Consider the following 23,596-nt stretch of genomic DNA (forward strand, 5'->3'; position numbering starts at 1 on the left):
TTTCTCTCAGTCGAGACCTGCTAGTTCTTTGGGTCCCCGTGCCCAATCTTTCAAGAAGTCTGGATCTACTTGTTCTTCCTCTGGCTCTGCTAGTGTTGTCCGTTTTGGTAGGAAGGACAAGTGTGATCACTATGGGAAGAACCATCCATCCGACAAGTGCCGTAGAGCTTCTGGAGCTTGTTTTCGTTGCGGCGAGGTGGGTCACATCCGGAGGGATTGTCAACTATCTGGGGGAGGCGGTTCTGGTTCTGGTTCAGGATCTGGTTCTCAGGCCACCGTTCAGCAGAGGTCGCAGGGACAGCTTGCTGGGAGTTCTCATTTGAGGCCACGAGCTTCTGGCCAGGTGTTTGCCCTGAGACATGATCAGGCAGTGGAGGAGAATGAGAAAGTCATCGCAGGTACATTTATGCTTTATGGTATATCTGCTCTTGTACTTATTGATACTGGTGCATCTCATTCCTTCATTTTTGCACGTTTTGTTAAGAGGCATAAGTTACCATGCGTTGCACTAGACGTAATGATGTCTGTTTCTACTCCGACGGGCCAATCTACTTTGGCTAAGCGTCTAGTGATGGGTTGCCCTTTAGAGTTCGAGGGTAACATTTTGATTGCGAATCTCATGGTCCTGGCGATGGACGACTTTTATTGCATTCTGGGGATAGATATGTTGACTACCTATCGAGCTTCAGTGGACTGCTATCAGAGATTAGTACGCTTTCATCCGGAAGGGAGTGAGAGCTGGTTTTTCTATGGTGAGGGAGCGCGACCCCCGATGCCTTTGGTATCAGCTTTGAGAGTCTGTCGAGCTCTAGAGTCTGGCGGGGAAGGCTACCTTATCTATGCAGTTGATTTGTCCGCTGAGAGCATTGGGATAGAGAGCATTCCTATTGTGGATGAATTACCAGATGTATTTCCTGACGAGATTCCGGGTTTTCCTCCTGTTAGGGAAGTCGAGTTTGGCATAGAGTTGATGCCGGGTACTTCGCCTACTATATATCTATAAATATCAATACCATTATCTTCATGAAATAATACCTCAAAATAATATTTTAAGGCTTATAAAAAAATCTCATAAAATATTTTTGATGAAAATCCAACATCTCGTTCGTCCACAGTCCCGTCTATGCGATCACATAAATGATTTACTCAAAAATCTATAAATTCTATAATTGCAGGTTAAATGCTAAAATAAACTTTAAATCATGCACATAATTCACATAAAATCACATAAAATCATTTAACCCAATTTCTTAAATTTTTTTAATAATAATAATAATTTTTTTTTTCTAATTATGCATGCGGATTTACGTATTAAAAATTTCGGGTGTTACATGCTATACTCACCTTATTCATCGCAGCAACCCGTGTAGTCAATGCAGATAATTGTGCAGTGATGGAAGTGACGTGATCAACACTGTACACTCCCTTCTTGACTCCCATGCGTTCAGATGGCCATTGATAGCTATTGATGGTCATTTGTTCCAGCATCTCATAGGCCTGAATGGGGGTCCTTGGAAAATATGATACCACCAGCAGCAGAGTCCACTGGCATTCTAGTAGGCGTGTTCAACCCATTGTAGAAAAGCTCTATTTCTTCCCAATCTGCAAAATTATGATTAGGACAACGCCTCAACAAATCTTTATACCTTTCCCATGCATCATATAGCTGTTCTGAATCATGCTGATGAAAGGTGTTGATCTCAATCTTTAGCTGGGTGGACTTGGCCGGTGAAAAATATTTCGCTTAAAATTTCAAAGCCATGTCCTCCCAAGTTGTTATGTTTCCTAGTGGCAATGACTGCAACCAGCTTCGTGCCTTATCCCTGAGAGAAAAAGGGAACAAGCGTAAATGTATAATATCCTCAGAAACACCATTCATTTTTACCGTATCAGTAATCTCTAAAAAAGTGTGCAAGTGTAAGTGAGGATAAGCTGTGGCGCTTTCATTGAACTGGTTCTGCTGAACCATGTTGATTAATGCCGGCTTCAGCTCGAAGTTGTTGGCATTTATTGTCCCTCGAGAAATTCCAGAATAGCGAGCCTGGATCGTCGGCCTGAAATGATCTCTGATTGGAACCAAGGGAATTTCATTGACATTTTCTTCAGCCATGTTTTGTTGTTCTTCTCTCCTCGCTCTTCTCAAAGTACGTGCAGTTTGTTCGATCTCTGGATCAAAGAGTAAATAATTCGCGCTTTGAGTTCTTCGCATAAACTGCAGTTAAGAACAACAACAATTTATTAGTACTTAAAATAAAATAAATAAAAGCTCTAAATTAAAACATAGACTAATTGGTAACAAGAATAAACAAAATAAAAAATAACTCCCCGACAACGGCGCCAAAAACTTATTGTGAAAAATACTCGCAAGCGTACGAGTATTAAGTTTTAATAAAGAGATGGGTGTCAATATAAATTGGCACTAGAGATTGCACTAATCGATTTGTTAATCAACATAATAATTGTATTGATGTTTTCCAAGAAGAAAACCTGAGAGGTTCAAGAAATCAAGAATTGTGGACAACGACGTTGTCACAGTTGTAATGACAAGTGTTAGTCATAAAGTATGCGAATCCTTTCGGTGTAGAAAAATTTGCATCTGAGGTTCTTTCTGGTGGAAAGGAATGAAGAAAAATGTGTATTAGTATGCTTCTATATGTTTGGTGTATCAGTAGGTCAAGGCAGAACACTGACAACTTGGAGGATTGCTTCACAGTTTATCCATTCCTGAGTGGAAATGGGAGTTGATCATGATGGACTTCGTGACCCATTTATCGGTGAGCTCGAGGAATTGTGATGCTATCTGGGTTGTGGTGGACCGACTCACCAAGTCAGCACATTTCATTCCTTATAACCGAGACTTCAGTTTTGATAGGATGGCACGATTGTACATCCAGGATATTGTTCGATTGCACGGAGTGCCTGTGAGCATCGTCAGCGATCGAGATCCCAGGTTTACTTCCAGGTTTTGGGGGAGTCTTCAGCGCGCTATGGGTACTACTCTTAATTTGAGTACAGCATATCACCCAGAGACTGACGGGCAGTCAGAGGGCACAATTCGTACTCTTGAAGACATGTTGCGAGCATGTTCTATGGATTTTGGTCCAGCATGGCAAGATCAGTTGCCATTGATTGAGTTCGGGTACAACAACAGTTACCATCGCAGTATTGGTGTAGCGACCCTACCCGAATTTGCTACCTAATCAGAGTTAAGAGCATAATTAAACATGCATTAAATAAATCGCTGCGGAAGAATTAAATAAAAACAGACTGGCAAAATACAACCGGTTAAACCAATTCGATTTATACAACCAAATCGAATAAATAGCCTAAAGGAAAAACCTACAGCTAATCCTGCTGTCTTTACTGGTCACTGGCTACTCAAAGCTCCGGGTGCTCAATCCTGCACCTACACCTGCCCCGTCGAATGGGGTGTCCAAATACACAGAAAAGACTGGACGTGAGCTCTAAGCTCAATACAAAAGCACTGGGTAAAACATACAAATATGATGCATGCAAATGATAGGGTATCCATATCTGGGAAAACTGTATATAACTGCTCAGTAATGGTGCCTAGGACATGAGTGGTACAACCCGGGGAGCAAACCCTGCGTACACTGCTCATTCCTACAGGACGTGGACTGTGTCCCCAGATGCTAATCACTCATGACCCGTCAGTCACTGAGTGCTAGACATCAACCGTCCAGATAGGGCTGAGCGGCCCTACGTGGCTCATCTCACAAGATGGACAGGCACAATATGATATGCACATGCTGCATAATAAATGACATACAAAATGCAACATATAAGCATGCAAAACCCACTGACAATCTCAGTCTGTACTTGCGTACCTTACTACAGGCAGTTCCTAGCAGTCCCACTCTAGGTTCCAAGCCTATATCAGCTCTATAATGCAAATACCCATGCATTAATAATTAAGCTCTAAAAGCCTTAATTAAGCTATTGCATACTCCTAAATAATTTAAGGAGACCATAGTTATACCTGCGTCCGTCTTCAGCCCGCTGATGACAATTGCCTCAAAACTAGGCCACAGCTCCGCCTCGATGCCTGGATCGCTATGCTACTTCCAGATTCCCAATAGGATGCCTAGAACTCCCTAGATCTGAGTTAGAAGGCTTAGGAATCAGAGAGAAGAGAGGAAAGGTGCACTTGAAAATGGAATCTCGGCCCCCTATTTATAGATGGAGTTCGGAGCCTCCGAACTCGGTTCGGAACGTCCGAACACGATCGGATCCTCCGATCCTATCTTCGGAGTGTCCGATCGCCCAATATTACGTCAGCCATGATGTCACCTTGCTGACGTCAGCGATGACACGTGCCCTGGTCCCGATCGGAACGTCCGATCTTACCGACGGAGCTTCCGATCCACTTCGGAGCCTCCGATCCTGAGTTTGGATCCTCCGATTCAGTTCGGAGCCTCCTGACTTGGTTCGGAGCTTCCGAACCCTCCGGACCTTCGGGACCTTCCCGGCTATTTTGAGTGTCCTGAATCCATTTCTGGACTTCGTTAACCCATTTGGAATTTCCTTAATCATGTTTTACTTAATATAAACATTATTACACGATTAATATACTCATTAATCGCTAATTCTGGATACGGGTTACTACATTCTCCCCCCCTTAAAAGATTTCGTCCTCGAAATCTAAGGTAAAACCTTGAGAAAGTACAAGAAACCCTTGCTCGAGTGTCTGGTCGAAATATCCTTCGACACACTCAGACTCTCGTCGAATTCCATATAAGCTCTATTAATGCTGAACCGCATTAACATTTTCCAGCTGAAGATTACTGCGCTACTGGTCGACAATCGAACTTCCCTTGCGCTAGCGTATCGTATCAGTGATACATCTTTCACTTGGACCACGATCTTCCTGACCACGAAGGATACAATACTCGCTCAATCAAGATTATCGTCTCAAAGGAAATCTTATACTGACGAGGACCAAGTCATAACTTGACTGGCTTACGACAATCGTCGAATCACTAATCAAATTAACCATCTAATGGTTCCAAAAGTTCTCGGTGCTCAACACCTCTAGTTAAGAAACACTATTTCCAACATTGTGCCAACACAACAAAGCTCAAATTCTCTTCAAGAGAATCTAGTTGCTCAAGTCTATACTCCAATGTAACTGCTCACAATGTTCCCTAGACTGGTTACCCTCCCCACTCTCCCCGAAGCACAACCGGCTTCTCAAGGAATACTGGGAACTTAAACCATCATGTCTAGTACATTTTATTGTCCACGTTTCTTAGTATAACCTCAACACTGTGCCTTTATGATAACTATCATCACTTGCAATTTATGACGCTACGTCCTCTCCTAGCCATTGACCTGCGAAGTCATGCATACGTTTCAATGGAAGTTATTACACTTCTAATGATCTACATCACCTCATCCATAGGTTATTCACCCATGAATCTCAATCGTTAGATATCCTCCTGATAGTTATACATACTCGCAATCACTGTACACGCATCAAGACTAAGGCAAGCTCCCACCAATATGCTCGACTGGGACATTTCACAGTGCACAGACATATGGAAATGCTTCCTATTCCGTCTCGAAACTCGACAGTCATTGCACCTAGTATACTCAACTCGGAGTCTCTGATGATACCATTATCACTCATCCCAACCTCACAAGGTTGAACATACTGATCCTGGAACTAAATCCCAACGGATTCTCAATAGTCAAATCGTTCCCTTGTCGAACGCATCAGTCTCAGCACTGAACGATCTAATTCGTCGATTTCCTAGTCAATCCTGGAAAATACTTGTGCTTGAAGTAACTTGCCACTCGACGCACATCCGAATATAGATTATTGCTACTGTGTCAAAACAATCCGCATAGATGTGACTCACTGACTCGAAAGAACAATTTCGATCCGTCACGATCTTGCGAAATCTTCTATCCCAAAGGCAAACCTCGTTGGCTACTAAGTCGATCCTTGACTATCTCTGTCATTTTGAAGACATCGTTCATCACACGCTAGAAGACTAGTGACACATCCTGCTAGATCTCGAGGATCAGATCCTAGCTAATGTCACACAGATCAGACAATTGATGTTTCCTTGCTAATGTCCATTAGCATTTCTAACTACTCGTCGGATCCAACCACAACGATACACATAAATGCCCTCACTTAACCGAAATGTCCGGTCAACAATCTTCACTATTGTTGTTCTATGAAAAACTCTCACATGAAACAACAACATGATCCTTTCCTGGCCTATTGCTATCACTAAGCAATTGATTGGATCAATATCAGCTTCCTCTTAACAAGAATGCATTATACTGGAAACTACCAACTCCCTTGTTTGTCTCCACTGTCAAGTTAGCACCTAACTTGATCATACAAGTCAATTACAATCTTTCGATAGATTCGTCTCTGGAAAACCTAGAGATTCTAAATCATCCAAATTGTCAAATGCTCTGAGATGGTATCCAGTACTTATCCCATAAGCACTACTCGAAGAATACTACTCCAAGTATTTCTTAATTGCTACATCCTGATCAACCCTGATTAGCTCAACCAATCGAACTCGTCGATCTACTTAAGCTCGCACTTATAAGATCAAACCACCACTGATCATCCAACCTACATGGCTCGGTCAATAACCATGACTCAGCTGCCACAAAGAACCATTTACAAACGGTTTTAGATCACGGTACATAAGTAGTTTACTTGGCACAAGTCCTGCGCCTTTTCAGCACTACTAACCGCTGCTTCGTATTCTGAACTTAATCATCCTAACTCTGACAGAGTTACCCAATAACCACTAGTAGTCACTAGCACAGATCCCGTGCCACCTTAGCACTACTAATCGTTGTCTTGTTCACACAAGGCAAACATCAAGATAAACTAAGCACATTTCCATCCCATGGAAAATCCTATGCTCAATCTCTGAAAATATCAGGCAGTACTTAGTGCAATCACTGGATTCACTATCCTTACCTCGTTCATTGAGAATGAACACCACAGCTCGTCAAGTCCAAGAAGAATAACTAAAGAATCCCAAAGATTTCCACAATCTTCGAACACAATCTTGATTATATCCCTCGCTAAGATTGTGCAACAGTTCAAGACTAAGGTAGCTTACCTCAATAACCCACCTGGACAACCACCAAGGTTTCACGGTCATAGGTCATGCTTCCCCACATCTTAAATAGTCATGTACAATCCTCCACGTCTGATATAATCCAATACTGATGAAGCCAATCATCAAGGAGTAGTCCTCGTATTCGAGTCAAAGTTTCGTAACAACATCCCATCCAATATCTTGGATAATTTTTATCACAAGGAAATTCTAACCACAACTCTGATGACAACCCCTAGTCATCGCTGGTAGAAATCCGTCCACCTACTAGATCTACACGTCTAGCAGTAATTCAAAGGTTAATACCTATCTACTCAAGGTACACACTCGTCAAGAAAATCCCTCCAAGACTGGTTCCCACAGCAGAACATAATCAATATCTCTGGCACACCAGACGATATCGAACCATCAATGTCAAACCTAATATCTAATCCAAGGTCATACCTCGTCGTGACTGTCACCAAATCCCTAGACCGAGTAGCCTTCCCACCGCCAATCCCGAAGCACAAGGCTCCCAGATAACCTCTGAAGTACAAGGACTCCCAGAGTAATACTGGCATAGGGTCGCGCCCCATCACGTCTGGTCATGGTCATAGTCCACAACTCTCGTCATATACTGGATCTGGTATCCCTGATGAAAACCTATCATCACAAGTCTCAACCTAACAAAGGTCAGACAGCCTGTTCTAAGGAAACAACCTAGAACAAAGCCCAAATGTTCTAAACCGAACAATACCCTTAATGCCTCTAGATGAGTCCACTCATCGCTGGCACTAACATAGTCCACTGACTAACTAGGTCAATCCTAAGAAAACGCCTAGACTAACCACAAGTCAAACTGTCACAGTCGGCCCACTCAAATCCCATGAGCTGCAATAGTTGAACGCTAATCAACTAAAACAATGACAATCCTAGCAAAATCACTTGCAATCATTCACGAATTGCTGGATAGGTAAAACATTTATCATTGCTTCCACTTATGTACAATTCCTCAATTACAATCCCATGTAATACATACAGTATTCAAAATACAATGAAATGTACAATCGAACTTAAAATGATACAACCAAAGTATGATGATTCATTTACAACTGAAATACTGTTTACAACTACAATGATACAGTATTAAAATCATCGTACTAGTCTTTGTTTCTTGAGCATGAAGCTTCTAATCGACACACGCATCGATACAAGCATACTCCCGACCAAGTCTCTCTACATGTCCTCCTACGAAGAACTCTTGAGAAATGGCTCGTGATAGCTAACCAGCTATGCTCTACGTCAGTGCATGTCAGTCGACCCCTCCTGCTCACGATCTACCATCAGCGTTCTTCTTGTATTCATATCATGCTTTTGAACATGAAGTTTTCCGTGTGCCTACCGAAAGCATCGATATCAGCATACCGACAAAACCATGTTTTGCATGAGGTTAAAGACCTCACGTTCAAAACCTGTCATGCTTTAGGCACTCGAGGCATTCTCTGGTGAAGGTCTATCTGACAATCTCTCCAACTACTAGTGGAGAATCTTCAGAGTAGTGTTATCATGGTATGGATGATACAGATGCAAGAATCAAGTGCGTCCCATCCAATGCTCTGCCACTGCCCCTGGCATCCGGTACTCGATCCAAATCTAGGATCCACATGAGTAGAAATCTTGAAAACTCGGACACGATCCATCACTCCTGTACGCACTTGCTGGTATCCCATAAGCCAAATCTTCAGAAATCCTGCCGATGATGATAATCTCTGGGCAAACTAATTGTCGCATCATCACTTCTTCCAAGGTCTCATCCATCCTATAAGGATAACCCAAAGTCTTATTACTATATCCCAAGTCTCTTGCATGCATATGCTCATATACCAATAAATGTAGCGACCCTACCCGGATCCGCTACCTAATCAGAGTTAAGAGCATAATTAAACATGCATTAAATAAATCGCTGCGGAAGAATTAAATAAAAACAGACTGGCAGAATACAATCGGTTAAACCAATTCAATTTATACAACCAAATCGAATAAATAGCCTAAAGGCAAATCCTACAGCTAATCCTGCTGTCTTTACTGGTCACTGGCTACTCAAAGCTCCGGGTGCTCAATCCTGCACCTACACCTGCCCCGTCGAATGGGGTGTCCAAATACACAGAAAATACTGGACGTGAGCTCTAAGCTCAATACGAAAGCACTGGGTAAAACATACAAATATGATGCATGCAAATGATAGGGTATCCATATCTGGGATAACTGTATATAACTGCTCAGTAATGGCGCCTAGGACATGAGTGGTACAACCCGGGGAGCAAACCCTGCGTACACTGCTCATTCCTACAGGACGTGGACTGTGTCCCCAGATGCTAATCACTCATGACCCATCAGTCACTGAGTGCTAGACATCAACCGTCCAGACAGGGCTGAGCGGCCCTACGTGGCTCACCTCACAAGATGAACATGCACAATATGATATGCACATGCTGCATAATAAATGACATACAAAATGCAACATATAAGCATGCAAAACCTGCTGGAAATCTCAGTCTGTACTTGCGTACCTTACTACAGGCAGTTCCTAGCAGTCCCACTCTAGGTTCCAAGCCTATATCAGCTCTACAATGCAAATACCCATGCATTAATAATTAAGCTCTAAAATCCTTAATTAAGCTATTGCATACTCCTAAATAATTTAAGGAGACCATAGCTATACCTGCGTCCGTCGTCAGTCCGCTGATGACAATTGCCTCAAAACTAGGCCACAGATCCGCCTCGATGCCTGGATCGCTATGCCATTTTCGGATTCCCAATAGGATGCCTAGAACTCCCTAGATCTGAGTTAGAAGGCTTAGGAATCAGAGAGAAGAGAGAAAAGGTGCACTTGAAAATGAAATCTCGGCCCCCTATTTATAGACGGAGTTCGGAGCCTCCGAACTCGGTTCGGAACGTCCGAACACGATCGGATCCTCCGATCCTATCTTCGGAGCATCCGATCGCCCAATATTACGTCAGCCATGATGTCACCTTGCTGACTTCAGCGATGACACGTGCCCTGGTCCCGATCGGAACGTCCGATCTTACCGACGGAGCTTCCGATCCACTTTGGAGCCTCCGATCCTGAGTTCGGATCCTCCGATTCAGTTCGGAGCCTCCTGACTTGGTTTGGAGCTTCCGAACCCTCCGGACCTTCGGGACCTTTCCGGCTATTTTGAGTGTCCTGAATCCATTTCTGGACTTTGTTAACCCATTTGAAATTTCCTTAATCATGTTTTACTTAATATAAACATGATTACACGATTAATATACTCATTAATCGCTAATTCTGGATACGGGTTACTACAATTGGGATGGCTCCGTTTGAGGTGTTGTACGGGCGACGATGTCGTACTCTACTTTTCTGGGAGGAAGTGGGGGAGCGACAAGTTGAGGGACCAGAGTTAGTCCAGCAGGCTGTTGATATTGTTGGACAGATCAAGAAGAGAATTAAGGTTGCGCAGGATCAACAAGCTAGCTATACGAATGTCAAGCGCAGACCTTTACAGTTTGAGGTGGGTGAGAAAGTATTCTTGAAAGTCTCACCATTTCGCAGGATTTTTAGATTCGTTCACAAAGGTAAGCTATCTCCTAAGTTCATTGGTCTATTTGAAATTCTGAAAAGTGTTGGAGATCTGGCTTACAGGTTGGCGTTACCACCGTATTTGTCAAAAATCCATGACGTGTTCCATGTTTCACTGTTACGACGGTATGTGGCAGATGAGTCTCATATCTTACAGCCGTCTGAGGTACAGTTGGACTCGGATTTAACATACGTGGAGAGACCTTTGCGTATCATAGTTCATAAGGATAAGGTGTTACGCAACAAGACCATTCCTCTTGTTCTAGTTCAGTGGCAGCGTCGAGGCACTGAGGAGGCCACTTGGGAACTTAAGAGTCGTATGCGTACAGATTATCCAGAGTTATTTTGAATTGTTGTATTTTCAGATTGTAACTTGTAAAATGAATCAGTTTGAATAAAAGATGTTTATTCGGTGTTTTACTGCATTCAATACTTAAGATTGTTCGAGGACGAAATATCTTAAGTAGGGGGAGAATGTAGTAGCCCGGTTCCATTTTACAAGATTAAATAATTTTAAACATGTTAGAAAATGACATATAATTTTAAAAGTGTCAAAACATGTTTAAGGATTCCTTATTTGGTAAAAATAAGTGGAAAATCAAATCCGGAACGTCCGAAAATGGTGGGGTAGGTCCCGGGGGTCTTGGGGGCCCAAAACCAGTTCGGAAACATGAGAAACAGTTCGGAGCTTCCAAGCAGATCGGAGCTTCCGATCCGAGATCGGAGCTTCCGATCCGAGATCGGAGCTTCCGATCTCAACCAGAAACAGGTGTCAAGGAGATTTAAACACGTGGCCAGATGCAAGAGATCGGAGCTTCCGATCCTGCGATCGGAGCTTCCGATCTCGGCCGTCCAAAACGTGGCAAACATGCACCGATCAGAGCTTCCGATCAAGAGATTGGAGCTTCCGATCGTGGGCGATAAATAGGGGTCCGAATCCCTCATTATTAAGTGCAATTTTCCCTCTCCTCTCCCGGTAATCGCTCTATTTAAGGGCTTCGGGACTCTTTCTTTAAGAGTTGGAGTAGGAAATAGTTTATTTTATAGCGGATAGTGTCCGCAGTAGCGGCCAGGTGGCGGAGCTCTGGCGAGGCATCTAGGAGTCGTAGCTAGGCTATGCCCAGGCTCTGGGGCATGCGACATCAGCGGGCTGACGACGGACAAAGGTATGGCTTTGGTTCCCTATAGTAAATAGGGAGTAGACTATAGTTTACTTAAGGCTTTTAGAGCCTAGTAGGTGATGTTTGGCATGCTAGGTAATGCATGGTTATTTATGTTGTAGTGTTGCATGGTAGGCTTGGACCTAGATGGAAGCTTCTAGGATCTGCCTTAGAAAGGTACGGAAGTATTATTCGAGATATCCAGATTGAGTATGCATGTATTATGTGTTTGCATGGATTATGTGATTGCATGTTTTATATGCCTTTATATATACAGCATGTCATGACTGTATGTTGCATACATGAGCATATTGAGCTTTTACCTTAGAGGTATCCTGTAGTAGGGCGCTCACCCTACGAGTTTGTGGATGGTTGGATACGTAAGTCTTGTGTCAGGTCACCTTTATGGTTGAACACATGTACTAGTATCAGGTCACCATTATCCACTGGGTATATGAGCCACTTCCTGATGCGACGGCGTAGCGTGCTATATACTTTGGGCCCGGTCTATGAGCTTGTTTCTTGACCTGAGAGTCTTGGTACCCAGTTCACTTGCATACATGCACACATAACACCGTATATTCATACTCTCGTACTGAGCATGTTAGGCTCACTTCCGGTTATTTTTCTGTTGGCTGGATTCCATATTCTATGGGGCAGATGCAGGTAGTTCTCCCGGAGACAGGGAGGTTAGGTGGTGACCAAGGCTGGATAGCGGGGTTGACCACTAGGTTTTGCTTACCTGGTATTTGACTTACTTTAATTCTGCAGTTTCTTTGATTAAGATTATTTTATTAAATTGCATGCTTAAGTTCTGATTAGTAGGTGGTCACGGTGCGGGTTACTATAGTCGCTCTCTTAGCACGGTACTGTATATTCATGGCACCCTGAGTAGATTGTTTTAACCAGTATTTTAAAGTCGTTTGCTTGCTGCATATTAATCTATATATCATTGCTTTCGTATTGAGCATTGTCGCTCTTGCCCCTGTGTTGGTTTCTTTTTGGGATTTCTTGTGATGGGACAGATTTGAGGCTGGACGGTTCAGGTTACTCGCAGCAGGGTTGAGGTTGTTACTTGCTGCAGCGAGGATTTAGTGGTAGGGTTTGTTACCCTAAGACTTTCTATCTGGTTGTATAAAAGTATTTATACACTTTATTGTCGTCGGTTGTATTCTGCAGATTGGATTTATTGTATTTTAATTATTCCGCTCTTTACGCTTTTTAATATTAATGCATGCGCTATTCAAACTCTGATTAGGTGGTGGATCCGGTTAGGGTCGCTACAGACCGGGTGGTAGCGATCGTTGATCTGCATGGAGGATGTATCATTCCAAGTTTTCTGTATTGAGATTTTAGAATTAAGTTTTCGATTGGGTTCTATTATTATTTTAGAAACCGGTTGTTCTGTCGGTAGATTGTAAGATTGTCTACTTAAATGTTTCTGCTGTATCTGTTGTTTTTATTTTTATTAAGTAAATTGCATGCTTAAGCTTTGATTAATACGTGACCTGGGTTGCAGGGGCAGATCCAGGATGCTATATTAGGAGGGGTAGGAGGGACCGTGTCAGTATACACAATGACAAAAATAATTATTATATGTTTATATAACTTTCAATAATAAGAATGCAATAAATAAAAAATAAATATCGTGACGTCTCGTATATTTGATTGATTCTTATGAAAATATGAAATACGCAATAATTTTTTGATTTTCAAAAAGATGCGTTGTGTTTGTAGGTATAAAATATCACACATAAAATTAAGTTCAATCAACGAGTCAAAAATCATATGACTGAAAACTTGTTTAAAATCTCGTTAAACCAAATGATACTAATGTGTACAGGAACCCCTAAACTTCTTCTTACATGCAACTCGAAATTATAAAATATACAATCTCAAAATAATAACGTATTTAAAACATGATTCGATCTTAAAATAACATGCTAAAACATTAATTCAAATAAGCATGCATGCAATTCGATGAGTAAATTTTCATTCAGAAAAAACATTGCAACTTGCAAGCAAAACAAGATCATCAATCAAGAAGTCAATAAAAAATAAAATTAATCATAATACAAAACAAAAAGAACGAAATATTAATAGAAGTCACGTGACTAAATGAAATTATCAATCATGTACTTAGCCAATTTTGATGTTAAGAAAAGCCGAAAATTTATTATTCTTGATTTTAAAAAAATAATGAAATTATTGACTACCAAAAATTATAAAATCTCAAATCTTAAAATCGCTTCAAAAGTATTAAAAATAGAGCAAAGTAATATACATTGAAGACAATTAAAATAAGAACTTTAAAAAATTTAAAAAAATTCACGAGTTTTTTAAAATAAAATATTTTTCGATTATAAAATATTAATAAGTAAAAAAGATAAAAAAAATTTTAAATAAAATGAGTAAAAATGAGTAATAAAATAATAATAAAAAAAGGTTTCGAGAGGGGTCACGGAGAATCGAACTCGAATCTTCGAGAGATAGAAGAGCTGGGACTTAGGAGGACCAACCTACAGACTAACACAGGAATTTTGATTTATGGGGGCCAAATATATATATATATATCTCAAACATAAAAATTATACTATATATATACCACTAAATTTTTCAAAATTTTTCAAGGGGGTCGTGGCCCTCTTTCAGCCTACAGTAGATCCACCCATGCTGGGTTGATTCACTACATTTATTGGTATCAGAGCATGCATTGAATTTGGGACATAGGTGTACAGTCTTGAGGTTTAATTTTTGCGACTCTTGCTAGATGGCTGGTCGAGATGATGAAAGTCATGGAAGCATCGTTGGTCGATGGGGAGATGACGAGGTCAGGGAACCCGTCGGAGGCACCATCACCCAGAGATGATAGGGATAGGTTGGCTTGCGCAGATTCGTGCAGATGGCTCCAAAGCCTTTAGAGGTAAGAGAAAATAAGGATGTGACTGAGAACTGGATGGAGGAAATGAAAACCTGCTTCGAGGTGTATCGTTGCACTGATGAGCAAAAAATGCAGGCAGTTAAATTCTTTCTTCATGGGAATGCTCGTAAATGGTGTAGGTCTACTTCCACACCGATCATAACAGAGTGAGGCTCAGATACTTAGGAAGAATTCCGTACTGCATTCCGAGAATTTTACTTTCCTGCAGCTCTACGCCAGGCGAAGACGAATGAGCTGATGAGTTTGAAACAGGGCAGCATGTCTATTGATGAGTATCAATTGAAGTTCCTTGAGATTTTGCCTTACTGCCCATATGTTTCCAGCAACTCGGAGGCAAAGTATGATCTTTTCGTGCAAGGTCTCAATCCGGATATTTATTCGCAAGTGTCTATCAATGACGATCCGATGTCGTATGAAGTTTTGGTGAACCATTCCCGCCAAGACGAGAATACCCTCAAAAGGAATCAAAACTTTTCTTTTTTTTTTGACCAAGAAATTATTTGGGGCCGCGATCCCAATCTTTAAAGAAGTCAGGTACACCTTATTCTTCAGGATTTGGGTCAGGTTTGGGATCCGATAAAGGTGTGTACATTTTTTGAAAAAATAAGGGTCATTGTGATAAGTGTGGGGGACATTATCCTATAGAAAGTTGTCATGTAGTCATTGGTTCTTGTTTCTGATGTGGACAGATGGGGCACATGAAGAGGGATGCCCGTAGAATGTTGGGGGATCAACATTTTGTTCCAGTTCACAGGCATCAGTTCCACAGAGGACACTAGGACAATTGGTTGGAAGCACCAACCAGAGGCCGCGTATTCCAGGCCAAGTCTATGCCCTAAGCCATGATTAGGTTCAGAAATAGAATGAGAAAGTTATTGCAGGTACATTTAAATTGTGCGGCATTTCTGCTTCTGTTCGAATAGATACTGGTGCATCGCATTCATTTGTTTCAGCAAGATTTTCTAAGCGCTATAGATCTTCGTACATACCTCTAGATATAGTTTTATCAGTGTCTACCCCGACTGGTCATTCGGCTTTGGCCAAAAATTTAGTCTTGGGATGTACTTTAGAGTTTGAGGGCTCTGAGTTGTTATCGAACCTTATGATTCTAGCGACGTAGGATTTTGACTGTATTTTGGGTATTGATATTTTGACCTCTTTTAGAGTTCTGGTGGATTGTTATGAAAATATTGTTCAGTTTCGTCATGTTGAGGGCGATAATTGGTTATTCTATGGTGAGGAAGCGCGACCCTTTACACCTCTGGTTTCAGCTTTGAGGGCTTTCAGGATTTAGAGGCAGGTGGAGAAGGCTATTGTAGTAACCCAGATTCTATTTTAAGATAATAATAAGTTAAACATGATTAAGGGTTAGTAATTAACCAAATTCCAGGGCTTAATCGGGCTTCAGAATTAAGAATTGGGCTTCCAAGAATTGGACCAGTTTGGACGGTCCAAAGAGGACTTCGGACGATCCGAACTCAGCAGTCCGGGAGCTCCAAAGAGGGCTTGTTGACTTCGGAGTTAAGGCACGATCGGACGATCCAAACTCCCTAGGCCAAGCAAGCAGGATTACTCAGCCATGGATTTTGACAAGTGTCGGACTTTGAACACTTTGGACAATCCGAAGTGACGATCGGACGGTCCGAACTCGACGTTTTTTGCATGAAGGCATGGATCTGGATCGAACGATCCGAACTCGAGTTCGGAGGATCCGAACTTGATCGGGAATTTTCCTATAAATATGGGTCTTCAGAATTCATTTTGAATTACGAATTCCGAAGTTTCCTTCTTGAGTTATATAGTGTGAGTTATACACTTGAGGGCCCTATTGGTTATTATAGAAGTTCTGGAATAACCAAGGCGTGGTTATAGTCATCCGGGACTAGCGACTCTAAAGGGCTTACTACGGACGAAGGTATGGTCCGAGAATCTATTTAAGTTTTGGGAGTATTTATTAGCTTAGTTAAGGCTTATAAAACTTGTGTAGTGATACAGAGAACTTTTGAATATAGGCTTGGAACCTAGGATCCTACTAGACTTGAACTATCCTAGAGGTACGTACAAATTGACTGATATTGCCAGCTAGTATACATATTTATGTGTTGCATTTATTTGGCATTATTATATGACATGATATATGATTTACCGCTTTCCATATTCATATGTCATGTGCATATACACGTTGAGCTTATACCTGATTATAGAGCCGCTCAGCTCTATACTTGATAGTTTGTTACTAATAGTACCGCGACGGCGGGGATATGTATGTCTGACTAATCTGGTGTACTAGGTTGATCCGCGAAGTTACAACACTCATATGGCACCTGTACTGAGCATGACTTATTAGATGACCCTTTATCAGTCATCACGGTTTCATGAATATATATATGTTTACTCATGTTTATGTACTGGGCGCTAGTGCTCACGTCCTAGTTGTTATCTTGGACATCCCATTCCACAGGGCAGGTCGCAGGATGGACGGAGCCGGTAGTTCGTGGAAGGACTAGGGAGCAGGAGCATATATGAAATATTTTATACAGCAGGATTTTGATATAGCTGTATAATATTTACTTTAAGTTATTTCAATATGGTTGTATCACTACAGTATTAAGCCTTGAACTTTTGTACGAAGTTGTTATGTAAATTATGGGTTATGTTTTCCCACATTTTTCTCTGTTTAGTATTTATGCTTTAATTAAGTTTAATACATGCCATAGTTTCCAGATAGTAGGTGATTCAATGCAGGATAATAACAGCTATCTTATCCATGTGGTTGATACATTCACAGGTAGCAGGTCTATAGAGGAGTTACCAGTAGTTTTGAGTACCCAGATGAGATTCCAGGGTTTCCTCCAGTTAGAGAGGTCGAGTTTGGGATTGAACTTGTTCCAGGAACAACACCAATTTTTCGTGCGCCTTATCGTCTAGCACCAGCATAGATGAGTAAGTTGCAACAACATTTGTAGTATTTGTTGGATAAGGGATATATCCTACCGAGCGTTTCACCTTGGGGAGCGCCAGTTCTTTTCGTCAAGAAAAAGGATGGTTCTATGCATTCTGTATTGATTACACACAATTGAACCAAGCAATAGTTAAGAACAAGTATCCTTTGCCATGGATTGATGATTTGTTCGACCAATTCCAAGGTACGTCTGTGTACTCTAAAATTGACTTGAGTTCAGGATATCATTAGTTGCGTGTTCGAGATGTGGATATCTCAAAGAAAGCATTTTGTAACTGTTATGGTAACTATGAGTTTTTAGTGATGTCTTTTAGGTTGACAAATGCACCTGCGGTGTTCATGGATTTGATGAACAGGGTATTCCGTGATTACCTAGACAAGTTTGTCGTGGTCTTCATTGACGACATTTTGGTCTACTCGTGCAGTGTTGATGAACATGCGCAACACTTGAGACTTATACTGCATATTTTTTGTGAGAAGCAGTTATATGCCATGTTTATCAAGTGAGAGTTTTGTATTGACTAAGTAGTGTTTCTTGGTCATGTTATCTCTCGAGAAGGAGTATCAGTTGACTCAAGTAAGACTGAAGATATTTTGAATTGGTCGCGTTCGACTACGGCTTCAGGGATTCGTAGCTTTTTGGTTTGGCAGGGTATTATCTGGGGTTTATCGAGAATTTCTCGCGAATTGATAGACCATTGGCACAGCTGACAAGAAAAGATGTTCATTTTGTCTGGTCAAGCCAGTGCGAGCAGATTTTTGACGAGTTGAAAGGCCGATTGACTACTACACCTGTTCTTGCTTTACCATCTGGACACAGAGGCTATGTGGTTTACACAGATGCATCTCTTCAAGGATTGGGCTGTGTGTTGAAGAAGAATGGGCATGTGATTACCTATGATTCTAAAATTTGAAGACCCACAAAGGGAATTACCCAGTACATGATTTAGAGCTTGCAACAATCGTGTTTTCACTGAAGATTTGACGTCATTATCTATGGCCAGAGGTTCGAGATCATTTTGGACGATAAGTGTTTTAAGTACTTGTTCACTCAGGTAGAGCTGAACATGCAAAAATGTCGATGGTTAGATCTTTTCAAAGATTATGATTGCGAGATTAAGTACCATCCAGGTACTTTGAACCTGGTGGCAAACACACTTAGTTGGAAAGTGAGTATCAGTGCTCTCAGTTTTATTGCAAGGGCTAGTATCATTCAAGAATGTTGTTCTTAAGGGTTTATGCTTCGGAATAAGAAAGGACAACAGGCAATCCGAGTTTGTTCAGTGTTAACTAAGCCATCCTTGTTTGTTCATATCCAAGAAGTGTAGTTTTCTGATTTGAAGGCTCAGAAATTAGCAAGACTTGCTCAGGGAGACAACATGTCTGATTTTCACTTTGAGAAAGATAGAGTTTTGTGTTTTTCTGGTAGAATCGCGGTACCTAATGACTCAGTCGTGCGAGACGAAGTTCTATTTTAGGCACATCGTAGTAGATTCGCCGTGCACCCAGACAATGCCAAGTTGTATAAGGATCTACGTACAAGATTCTGGTGGAAAGGTATGAAGCGTAGTGTGTATCAATTTGTCTCTCGTTGTATTGTTTGTCAGCAGGTCAAGACATATCACCGACTACCAGGTGGTCTGATGCAGAGCTTAGAGATTCCGGAATGGAATTGGGAGCATGTGACGATGGATTTTTTTACCCACTTACCAATAACCTCTAGAAAGTATGATGCAATTTAGGTTGTGGTGGACAGGTTGTCTAAGTCTGCTTATTTTCTTCCGTATAACCGCGAGTTCAATTTTGATTGCATGGCAAGGTTATACATCCAGGAGATAGTGCGATTACATGGATTTCCTTTGAGCATAGTCAGTGATATGGATCCGAGATTTACCTCACATTTTTGGGGTAGCTTTAGCGAGATTTGGGTTTTAATCTGAGTCTGAGTACTGCTTATCACCCAAAGACAGACGATCAGTCTGAGAGGACTATTTGGACATCAGAAGATATGTTGAGGACTTCAGTAATGGACTTTGGATTATCCTGGTAGGATCATTTGGCATTGATAGAGTTCGCTTACAATAATATTTATCACCATAGCATTGACATGGCACCGTTCGAGGCTCTTTATGTTCTCTGTTGTCATACACCCTTGTTTTGGGATGAGGTAGGAGAACGACAAGTCGAATGACCGGAATTGATCCAACAGATTGTGTACAAGGTAGAGTTGATCAAGAAGAGAATCTAGACAGCGCAGGATAGGCAGGCCAGTTACGCCAATACCAAGCACAAACCACTGCATTTTGAAACAGTAGAGTATGTTTTCTTGCGAGTATTGCCTTTTCAGAAGGTGATGATATTTGGTTTGAAGGGTAAGTTAGCGCCCAGGTTCGTTGGTCCGTTCTAAATTTAGGAAAATTTGGATATGTGGCTTATCTTCTGGCATTACTGACATATCTTTCCAGCATTCATAATGTGTTCCACGTGTCGCTACTTCGTGAGTACATCGCAGATGATTCACACATTCTGCATCCAATAGAGGTTCAGTTGGAGCCTTTGTAATATGTGGAGAGACCGTTCAGAATTCTTGACAGGAAAGACAAGGTGCTTCAGAATAAGAGCATTCCTCTAGTCATGGTTCAGTGGCAGCGTCGAGGCATTGAGGAAGCAACTTGGGAGTTGGAGAGCTGTATGCGTTCTTGAACATCCAGAGTTGTTTTGATTGTATTATATTTTAGAAGTTCAGTTGTATTGTAAAAATTGCAATATTGTGATACAAGTTGTTTCAGTATTATTTTGTTTTGTTATCCTAATCCTGATTTCGAGGATAAAATATCTTAAGTGGGGGAGAATATAGTAACCCGTCTCCAAATTAATTTAATCAGGCGCCTAATTATTTTTAATTGGATAAAACATGATTAAGGAATCCTCAAATGGGTTTAAGAAGTTGAGAAATGGATTTAGAACGATAAAAAATAGTCTGGTAGATCATTTGAACTTTGGGAGGATCGGAAGCTCCGAAGTGATTGGAGCCATAGTTTTGGGTTCGGAAGCTCAAGGGAGTTCAGAAGCTCCAAAGTAGGATCGGAAGCTCCGAACGTCCCAATTCCAGTTGTCCGCAATATTATGTAAGCAGTGTCCTCAATGAGTTCGGAAGCTCCGAAGAGGGATCGGAAGCTCCGATCTACTGTTGGCAGGCAACCTCTAGAAGAAAGACAAGTGGTTGGCAGAGATAGTTCGGAAGCAGGGATCGGACGTTCCAAACTGATCGGAAGCTCCGATCGTGCCATCGGAGGTTCCAATGGTTGTATATCTATAGTGGTTTCGATGTTCATTTCTACTCGCTCATTTCCCTCTTTTCCCTCTCGTTCCAAGATTTTTCTAGTCAGTTTAGGGGTTTCTAGGCGTCCTACTGAAAGGTTGGGAGTGGCGGAGCGTTACGGAGACATTAGCGGTGTTGTGCCTAAGTTTTTAGGTAGTCACCATCAGTGGGCTAACAAAGGACGCATGTAATGATCTAAACTCAAATTAGATTTCGTGAGTAGCTATTAGTCTAGTTAAGGCTTTTAGAGCACAATAAGTGATATAGTGACTATGTGATTATAGGCTTGGACTACAGAGCAGGATTTTCTAGGTTGCTCTTATTGCTGAGATTAAGGTACAGACGTACTATCCGAGATACCCTAGTTGAGTATGCTTGTTCTATGTTTGCATGTTTTATGTGACATTAATTATATGTGCATTTATTATGTCATTTATATTATTCTGCATGCATTGACATGTTGAGCCTGTATTTCATTGATACTACCAGTAAAGGGATCACTCAGCCCCGTTATATTTTGGGGATGAGAACCATAGTTTTGGGCCCAGATATATCCACGGTTTATGGTATCGGAGTACCTCCTGATGCGACGGCCCAGTGTGCTACATAACATGGCGCATTTGACTGAGCAGAGTTATATTGAGGATAGGTTTCCTATACCTTCATTTGAATTGCATTCATAGCACATGTATACTCATACTTTTGTACTGGGAGTTTTATGCTCACGTCCATAATTTTGTTCTGGACACCCCATTCTACAGGGCAAGACTTAGGTTGGACGAACCAGGTGGTAGCGGTCGTTGATCTGCAGGGAGGATTGTATCATTCCAGGTTTTCTGTATTGAGATTTTAGAATTAAGTTTCCAATTGGGTTGTATTATTATTTTAGAAATCGGTTGTTCTTCCGGTAGATTTTAAGATTGTCTACTTAAATGTTTCTGCTGTATCTGTTGTTTTTATATGGATTAAGTAAATTGCATGCTTAAGCTTTGATTAATACGTGATCCGAGTTGGGTCACTACAGAGTGACTCTTCGAATTCTTAGCTATTTCTATAAAAAAAGACACTCATGTTCTTCAGTTTTGCTATCATAAGCAATCAGCTGAATCAATTATGGAGGCTCTACTCAAGAAATACGAAGAAGGGGTTGAAGCTAAGATGGAATATTTGATGTACAAAATCAAGAGCTTGTACATGACTCCATTTCCTCTTCCTAGCCATGAGGATAGGAGATTGGAGAAATATAAGAAATGGCTTGGTGTAACCAAGCTCGAGGATGTCTTCAGTGATGAAGAATCTCTCTATTGATGCTCTTAAAGGAGCTTCAGATCCTAAAAAGGGTCACAATCTCCTCAACCTATCACGAGGTTGCAACCCGAAGAGTTTTATTCCTAAATGGGTTTTCTGATAATGCCTGTGGAATATGAGATTTATATCACGTTGAAACATCTATGAATAAAATCTCTATTTCTATTTACTCCGTTGTTCTCCGTTCTATTTATGCATTTATCTATTTTTGTAAACATGATCAGTTCTAACAAATCATAAGTAAATCATTAAAAGAATATTAAGTAAAATCAACTGAAATTAATAAATTAAAAAAAATTAAGGGCTTAGTCTGATAGATAATTCAGTTGATGTCTTCGTCTGTTGATCCGCCTTCTTCATGATTTTACGTGACTGATGTTCTCCCTTAATTCAGTTTCCCTCTTGAACTGATAATCAATCAGTTGGTCAAATTTTGGTTTGACTAAACCGAATCTTTGCAATTCTGATTTTCATATCTCCTACAAACACAAACTAACATGACTATGGTACCCATTTTACGTGGGTCCTTGATGAATTAATCATTTAAGAATCCAAACTTGAATAACTCTAACTGGTCAATTATTGGATGGATCCCACAAGGTTCCCGATTTGTGCTTTGTGTTTTTTGAGATAAACAGTATGAATTTGACTGTGAGTGGTATGCACGAAGCATGTTGTGAGGAGGGTGATATGTTCATGAGTATGCTTGTGAGGTAATGTGAATTTTCATCCTTCCTTCATTTTGAGTTTTACTGTTCCTCCTTGGATCAAGCCATCGGTAGTGTCTATGGTTGTGGAGATCCGTCATCTAGGTGTGTTTAGCTTGAATGAACTTGTAGTCTTGCTTCGCACAAGAACTCTCCGTCACATATCCAATTCAAAACTTTTGGACATTGCTGCAAGCCTCAACAGTTTTCTCACTCTGTTGGGTTGGACTAATTTGCCCACTTCCTGAACTGGACTTGATAAAATGAATGTACTTCTTTTTGCACATATCCAGTTTATGTTGAGTACTAACCTCAGTCGATCTGCAATCCTTGTCATTGAACCCTAGACCAGTTTTGTCTCCATTGGGCTTTTGTGACTCTTGCAATTCATTCAGAAAAACTGACAACTAATTCCAAGTTTGAACCAGTTCAGTTATCTTCATATTTTCTGGTTTTAATTGCTGACTCTCAACC

The 23,596-nt window shown here is 41.1% G+C and overlaps 1 protein-coding gene across 1 annotated transcript; it reads left to right on the plus strand.

The window, feature by feature from the left end:
- The first annotated feature begins 14,784 nt into the window (after window positions 1-14,784).
- On the plus strand, window positions 14,785-22,415 carry LOC140862362 (uncharacterized). Its single transcript, XM_073265385.1, has 6 exons — window positions 14,785-14,938; window positions 15,032-15,246; window positions 15,513-15,577; window positions 18,100-18,288; window positions 18,480-18,672; window positions 22,188-22,415. The coding sequence occupies exons 1-6, from the start codon at window positions 14,785-14,787 to the stop codon at window positions 22,413-22,415; spliced, it is 1,044 nt and encodes a 347-aa protein (XP_073121486.1).
- Window positions 22,416-23,596: the final 1,181 nt, after the last annotated feature.

The sequence above is a fragment of the Henckelia pumila genome, chromosome 4 (genome assembly GCF_033568475.1).
Source record: "Henckelia pumila isolate YLH828 chromosome 4, ASM3356847v2, whole genome shotgun sequence".
Lineage (NCBI taxonomy): Eukaryota > Viridiplantae > Streptophyta > Magnoliopsida > Lamiales > Gesneriaceae > Henckelia > Henckelia pumila.

Bases quoted from the DNA above. Each gene is read 5' to 3' on its own strand.
- LOC140862362 (XM_073265385.1), top strand. From the start codon at position 14,785: ATGGCTCCAAAGCCTTTAGAGGTAAGAGAAAATAAGGATGTGACTGAG. The intron at 15,247-15,512 runs GTGAACCATTCC...TGATGTGGACAG, and splicing joins CGATGTCGTATGAAGTTTTG to ATGGGGCACATGAAGAGGGA. The intron at 15,578-18,099 runs GCATCAGTTCCA...GATGTCTTTTAG, and splicing joins CATTTTGTTCCAGTTCACAG to GTTGACAAATGCACCTGCGG.